Source organism: Chrysochloris asiatica, unplaced genomic scaffold (assembly GCF_000296735.1).
Source record: "Chrysochloris asiatica unplaced genomic scaffold, ChrAsi1.0 scaffold00318, whole genome shotgun sequence".
In the NCBI taxonomy this organism is placed as follows: Eukaryota; Metazoa; Chordata; class Mammalia; order Afrosoricida; family Chrysochloridae; genus Chrysochloris; species Chrysochloris asiatica.
The window spans coordinates 2229594-2237581 of NW_006408836.1; the positions used below are offsets into that span (position 1 = coordinate 2229594).

General features: G+C 37.5%; 1 protein-coding gene across 1 annotated transcript in view; it reads left to right on the plus strand.

The window, feature by feature from the left end:
• LOC102815309 (peptidyl-prolyl cis-trans isomerase CWC27 homolog) overlaps positions 1-7988 on the plus strand; it is a 381669-nt gene that overhangs the window by 329996 nt on the left and 43685 nt on the right. The window contains exon 13 of the mRNA XM_006875295.1: positions 6991-7094. Within this exon, the coding sequence (XP_006875357.1) occupies positions 6991-7094 (104 nt within the window). The remainder of the gene's footprint in view (positions 1-6990; positions 7095-7988) is intronic.

Below are 7988 nucleotides of genomic sequence, written 5' to 3' on the forward strand. Positions count from 1 at the left end.
GCTTCATTTATCTATACCTAAAATGCTACATTGTTCTTAATATTCCTATATACTTTCAGGAGGAAGGAGAGCATCTGGGTTAAACTGATTATATTCAGAGGTGGTTTAATGGGGCTGCCACTGATCAACCCAGGGTCTGCGTACGCTGTCCCCAGCAATGCATAGTCAATAAAGCACAAGTAAACATCTTTTTGGTATTTTCTGCATTTAGCCAAGATCCATCTGACATCAGCAGTGATATCCCTATTTCCACATTCTCTACTGAATCAGGCAGTTCCCTGTATGTGTGTACTGATTTAAAGCTGATTTTAAATGATCTTCAGCAAAATGTTACTTGCATATGGCATTAATGATTTGCGCATTTCAGTAGGTCACCTCTTTGGTATAGGAAGATATATAGAACTCTTCTAATCGGTTGGCCAAGTAGCTAGCTTAATGAGCAGTGCTGTATCAGTTTGTTGGAAGATTTCAGCTTGAATTCTTTCAATTCCTAGAGCCTTGTTTTTTGACAATATCTTCAGTGCAGTTTAGACTTGTTCCTTTAGTACCATCAGTTCTTAATCATATGCTATGTCTTGAAATGGTTGTACATTTCTTTTTTGTACAGTGATTCTGTGTATGCCTTCCATCTTATTTTTATGCTTTCTGCATCATTCAATATTTTGCCAATGGAATCCTTCAATATCGCAAGTCAAGGTTTAAATTTTTATTTTTCACTTCTTTCAAGCTTGAGACATGCTAAGTGTATTCTTCCCTTTTGGTTTTCCAACTCCAGATCTTTGCACATTTCAGTATAATACTTGACTTTGTCTTCTTGAGCTGCCCTTTGAAATTTTTCAGCTCTTTTACATCCACATTTCTTCCATTTGCTTTAACATATCGATGCTGGGGAGCAAGTTTCATCGTCTCTTCTGACATCCGTTTTGGTCTTTTCTTTCTATCCAGTCTTTTTAATGACATTTTGCCTTCTTCCTGTATGATGTTCAGCTCTTCTGGTCTTTAGTGTCTAATGCATCAAATCTGTACTTGAGACATTTAAAAAATTCAGTTGGGATATATTCAAGGTCATATTTTGGCAAGTTATTGTTGTTATTGTTAAGTGCTGTTGAGTCCGTTTTGACTCATAGAGACACTATATAGGGTTTCTGAGTAGTGGCTGGTGAGTTTGAACCATGATTAGCAGTCCAGTGCTTATTTTGCAGCACCACACCAGGACACCAATTGTAGTGACTCCTGATTATACTGGCTGTTTACATGTTGAACTATCATACTTCTTTTTCTTTATGAAATGTGTATATTTTAGTACTGCATTGTAGTTTGTTTAAACCCATAGCATTTTATTCGATTTCACAATTGTTGCTAAGTGCCATTGGATTCGTTCCAACTCACAGCAATCCTGTATAGGGTTTCCAAGGAGTGGCTGATGAGTTTGAACCACCAACCATATGGTTCAAACCAACCTATGGCCAAGTGCTTATTCTATAGCATCACACTAGGACTCCATGTCATAATAATGCTCTTTAAAATTGCCAAGAAGAAAAACATTCTGTAATGTTTTGTTATCTGCTCATTTTCCTTAGTAAATCTTTAAGATATAATCAAAGACCATATAATTAAGCATTAGAAGTATTTGCTTCTTCCCCACAAAGAGCATGGGGGCTAAACAAGAATTTCTCAGACTGTTCTTTTTCTCTTTTAAACATAATCAACATGATATTTATACTTTCTTTTACTCATCAATATGTATATCATTTTAGTAGCAGTTTAGTAATCTGTTCATTCTTTTTTGTAAATCTTCCTATATCCTTATTAACAACCATTTACCATATTTCTGCAGTCTGCTGTGGTGCTGTGGATTAATGCTCTGGACTGCAGAGTCAGTTTGAACCACAAGTCTGGTGGTTCAAGCTCACCTGCTGCTCCTTGAAAACCCTATATAGGGTCACAATGGGTTGGAAACAACTCAATGGCACTTAACAACAACAACAATAACATGTTTCTAGTTTTCCACATGTATAAATAATGCTGCAGTGATCACCTTGTGCATAAATCATTTTCTGTTATTCAGGTTTTTTTATATTTCTGTTGCTGTTTTTAGGTGCCATTGAGTCGGCACTGATTTATAACGACCACTTGCACAACAGAGCAAAACACTACCGGGTCCTGTGCAAACCTCACAAACGTTACTACGTTTGAGACCATTGCTGATTTCACGATGTCATTCCATCTTCTTTGGGGTCTTCTTCTTTTTCTCCCACCCTCCACTATGCCAATCATGTTTTCCTTCTCCAGGGAATGATCCCTCCTGATAATGTGTCCGATGTATGAGAGACAAAGTCTGTCATCCTGGCTTCCAAGGAGCAGTCTCACTGTACTTCTTCCAACACAGATTGGTTTGTTCTTTTGGCAGCCTGTGGTACTTTTAATATTCTCCTCCAACACATTGAGTCAAATGCATCAATTCTTCTACAGTCTTCCTTATTCACTGTCCAACTTCACATGCATATGAGGTTATTGGAAATACTATGGCTTGGATGAGGCACACCTTAGTCCCCAAACTGACTGCTCATGAACACTTTACAGAGGTCATTAATCTTCATCAGCAAGCAAACTTGTACCATGTGCATATTGTAGGTTATTAATGAGTCTTCCTCCAATCCTGATGCCATGTATTTCCTCATATAATTCAGGTACTCAGATTATTTGTTCAGCATACAGATTGAATAAGTACAGTGAAAGAATACAACTCTAATGCACAACTTCCCTAATTTTAAACCATTCCGTGTTCCCTTATTCTATTTGAACAACTGCTTCTTGGAGTATGTTACAGGTTCCTCCTGAGCACAACTAAGTGTTCTGGAATACTCATTCTCCCTTATGGTGTCCATAGCTTGTCATAATCCACACAGTGGAAAGCTTTTGCATGGTCAATAAAGCACAGATAAACATTTTTCTGGTATTTTCTGCTTTCAGCCAAGATCCATCTGACATCATCAATGATATATCCCTCATTCCACATCCTCTCTGAATCCAACTTGAACCTCTGGAAGTTCTCTGTCAGTTTATGGTTGCAGTCATTTTTGTATTATCTTTGGAGAAATTTTGCTTGCATGCAATATTAATGATACTGTCCAATGATTTCTGCATTCCATTGGTTTACTTCTTTTTGGAATGGACACAAATATGGATCTCTTCCAGTCAGTTGGCCATGTAGCTGTCTTCCAAATTTCTTGGCATAGATAGGTGAGTGCCTTCAGTACTGAATCAGTTTGTTGAGAGATTTTGATTTGTATTCCATCAATTCCTGGTGCCTGTTCTTTGCAGTGCCTTCGGTGCACCTTGGACTTCCTCCTTCAATACCACTGGCTCTTGATCATATGTTACCTCTTGAAATGGTTCAACATCTACCTTTTTTTTTTTTTTTTTGGTACAGTGACTCTGTGTATTCCTTTTCCTTCTTCTTTTGATGCTTTCTGCATCATTCAATATTTTGTCCATAGAATCCTTCAATATTTCAAGTCAAGGCTTGAATTTTTTTCAGTTTCCTCAGCTTGAGAAATGCTGAGTATATTCTTTCCTTTTGGTTTTCTAACTCAAGTATTTGCACATTTTGTTATAGTATTTGACTTTTTGTTCTCGAACTGACCTGTTAAATTTTCTATTCAGCTGTTTTGCCTTCTCATTTTTTCTATTTGCTTTTGTATCTCTATGCTGGAGAGCATGTTTCAGAGTCTCTTTTGACATCAGTTTTGGTCTTTTCCTTCTTTCTTGTCTTCTCAATGACCTTTTGCTTTCTTCCTGTATGATGTTCTTGATGTCATCACACAACTCCTCTGGTTTTCCATCTATAGTGTTTAATGTATCATATATGGTCTTGAGAGGATCCATAAATTCAGGTGAGATGTGTACAAGGTCATATTTTAGCTCTCATGAACTTGTTTTCATTTTCTTCGGCTTCAACATGAATTTGCATATGAGCAAGTAATAATCTCTTCCACAGTCTGTCTCTGGTCTTGTTTTGGGTGATGATATTGAGCTTATCCACTGTCTCTTGCCACAGATGTAGTAAATTTGATTTCTGTGTACTCCATCTGGTGATGTTCCTGTGGTGTATAGTCATCTGATAAGATTGTTTTAAAAAGGCATTTGCCATGAAGAAGTCATTAGTCTTGCAAAATCCTAACTTGCAATCTCTAGCTTCATTTCTGTCACCAAGGCCATATTTTCCATCTACTGATCTTTCCTCTTTGTTTCCAACCTTTACATTCCAATCGCCAGTGATTATCAATACATCCTGATTGCATGTTTGATCAATTTCAGATTGAAGAAATTGGTAGAATTTTTCAATTTCATCATCACTGGCTGTAGTGGTTGGTGTATAAATTTGAGTAATAGTGGTATTAACTCATCTTCTTTGTAGCCATGTGGACATTATCCTATCACAGACAGCATTATGCCTTAAGACAAATCTTAATATGTTCTTTTATGATAATACAACACCATTCATCTTCAATTTGTCATATCTGACATAGTAAACCATGTCACTGTCAGATTCAAAACAGCCCATACTAGTCCATTTCAGCTCACTAATGCCTAGGATGGAGTCCTGGTGTGGCACTGTGGGTTAATGCACCGGACTGTAGAGTCGTTAGAACTGCAAAGTTGGTGATTCAAGCTTACCAGCTGCTCCTTGGAAACCTTATACAGGGTCTGTGTGGGTTAGCACCAACTCAACAGCACTCAACAACAACAAACAATATCGATGTTTATGCATTTCATTTCATTTCTGAAAATTTCCAGTTTCTCTAGATTCGTACTTTGTACATTCCATGTTTTGATTATTATTGGATGTTTACAGCTATTTCTAGTCATTTTGAATTGTGCCCCATCAGCAAACAATTGTCCTGAGGGCTTTACTCCATTCACTTAATCATGGTCACCTCACTTTAAGGAGGCAGCTCTTCCCCTGTTATATGTTGAATGCCTTCCAACCAGAGGGGCTCATTTTCCAGTACTATATCTGACAGTATTTTGGTGCTATTCATCATGTTTCAATTTTCTATATATTTCTGGGATTGGAATTATTGAATTAGAGGCTATAATCATGTTAAAGATTTTGATATATATTGTTAGAAAGTTTTCTAAATATATCATTCCAGTTTACCCATCTTCTAACAGTCAGTGTGTTCATTCATTCTACCTTTCCCAACATTATTTTTATATATGTATTTTGTGGGAGGAGGAGGGCAATAGAGTAAATGGAATTAATACTATTTTTTGGTTTTCATTTCACATCTCTTATTTAATGACTCTGTATCTTGAGGAGCTTTCAAATTTAACTATTTAAAAGCATGCATCCATGTAAGCTTGCTGACGCCCACATTGGTCTACTGGTGAGTGGAAGAGGGGGAAAAGAAGCAATGAAGAAATGGGCTGAGTTCAACCATGTTCCACAGACTCCCATTGACCTGGAAATGAGAGAGAGAAGAGGAAAGGGCTGGTGGGTCCAAAATGTGGTGATACCTGGGGACACCTGAGCCTATGGTCAAGGACATAGCCACAGAGGGCTATAGCTGAGAGTGAAGCATCAGCTAATGTGAAATGAGAGGAGGAGCACAAGAACACCCAAAATTGCAGATAGTACCCATTTGACCTAGCCTTGATGGCTTGATAATCCAAACTCGACTTGAGGAAATTTAAAAAAAAGAACAAAACAATTTTTGATAAAGGAAAAGAGGGTAAATTGCTAGAATTTGCTGAACTTGACTTATACTCATGGAGGGAGTTAGTAAGTCTAAATACCAACAGAGAGGGAAGGAGTCTTCACATCAAGTATCAATGCTATCCCCTCTGTACACAAGGTAGATAGGGAGGGGCAACTCAGACACTGGCTACCTAAAATGAGGGGGCAATAAAGGCACAAAGTGACTGGCTTACAACTTTTCAGGGGGAATTTATTTTTAAGAGTATGTGGGGAAGAAAGAGTCCCCACTGAATAGTGTTCATCTTGACTAGATGGGTCTGGTTAAAAGAGATGGGGATAAGATTCTTATGATTCAATTGTGAGTAATTGTTAGCATGACTAATTGTAAAAGTAGAAGTTTTATATCAAAAACGGGAGAGTAGTTAATCTTACAGTCCTGAAACAAAGGACCCTAGGACCATCAAGGGAGAAGAGCACAAGTGGAATGTGCTTATCCAGAGAAGCAGTGATATCAGAGATGGAGGCAGAGATGGGGACATGGAGAGAGGGAGCAGCTGAGGACTCTAGCTTCATGGGAAGAGAGGAACTAAGAGATGGCGGCCAGGAGGCATACTTGCAGAATGTGCCCTTTGGTGGTGTAAATTATTACGTATGCCTGAGTGTTTAAAAAAAAAGCTAAAGTGAATAGAGAGAAATACTGTTAACTAATGGTACATGGAAGGGATTATTATCATTGTAATAAAACAAGGTGTATGATTTGTTGAATGTAAAAATGATGATCTGCCCTGTAAACTTTCACTCAATCTATAATAAAAACCTTTAAAATATATATATATATAGTATGCATCTTAAAATGTAAGCATCTTCTATATAAACAAAGGAGTCCTGTTGTGGCACTATAGGATGAACAGAGGACTACTCACTGAAAAGTCGATGGTTCAAACCCACCAGCCACTCCTTGAAAACCCTATGCAGGGTCCCTATGAGTCAGAACCTACTCAACAGCACTTAACAACAGTAACAATATAAGTAAATGTATGTTCCCTAATTCTGAAAATGCTCACCTCTATCTAAGGAAAAATTTTAGTCCAGATCCAAACAGGCCATGTCAAGACTTGAATATTACTGTTGTAGCTTGAAGGCATTTTTGTTGCTTTCTTTCAAAATGAGACTTGTTTCTAAGTAGTTTACATTCTGGTAGAATATTTTCTCTTCTAATCAATGTAAGTATTTCAGTGAAAATTAAATCTTTATCATAAAATTTAGCAGTCTAATTTTTATTTCAGACCCTTGCACTGCTGAACCAGTTTAAATCTAAACTCACTCAAGCAATTGCTGAAACTCCTGAAAATGACATTTCTGAAGCAGAAGTAGAAGATGATGAAGGATGGTAAGGATTTTGATTCTTTATATTAACCCCCCAAAATAATAGCCTCAAAGCAAAGACCCTACTAAAACATTTCTATCACATCATCCCTTTTTCAAGCTTTCCTTCCACTCTTATTCTCATCGTTGTATTTTCTTTTGACAGAAGCTTCCTTTCAAATGACCCTTGTGACCTCATTTCATTCAGTAAGCATTTATTAAGTGCTTGGTGTGTCCCCAGTATTGTGTTAATCACTGAAGAATACACAAGAAACATATGATACTATCTCTGCCCAAGTAACCTAACACTGAAGAGAAGATAAAAGTCACATTAAACAATTAAAAAGCAACATTGTTGTTGTTACATGCCATCTACTCAGTTCAAGGAATCCTGGTGTAGTGCTCTAGAATAAAGCGCTGGATCACAAGGTCCGTTTGAACTACAAGGACAGTACTTTTCACCACCAACAATCAGTTCTAACTCATAGCGACCCTGTATAAAGTTTCCAAGGAGCAGCTGGTGGGGTAGAACCACCAACCTTATGGTTAGCCGTCCAGTGCTTATCCTACAGTGCCATACCAGAGACTATAAATCATAAATGACCATATATACTTTTACACTAACTTTTTAGAACTAACGAACGAACGTAAGTTCCTCCTCAAGTTTCTGATCTACAGGTTCATAGTAACACATGCTTTCTAGTTCATTTTGCTTTTATTTTTGGATATTTTTCAGCTAATTAAGACACTGATAAGGAATGACAAATTAATGACATCTATATGTATGGAGCTCTGGTAGCGTAGTGGTTACGAATCGGACTGTGAACCTTAAGGTCAGCGGTTCGAAACTATCAGCCGCTCCGCGGGAGAAAGATGAGGCTTTCTACTCCCGTAAAGATTTACACCCTCGGAAACCCTG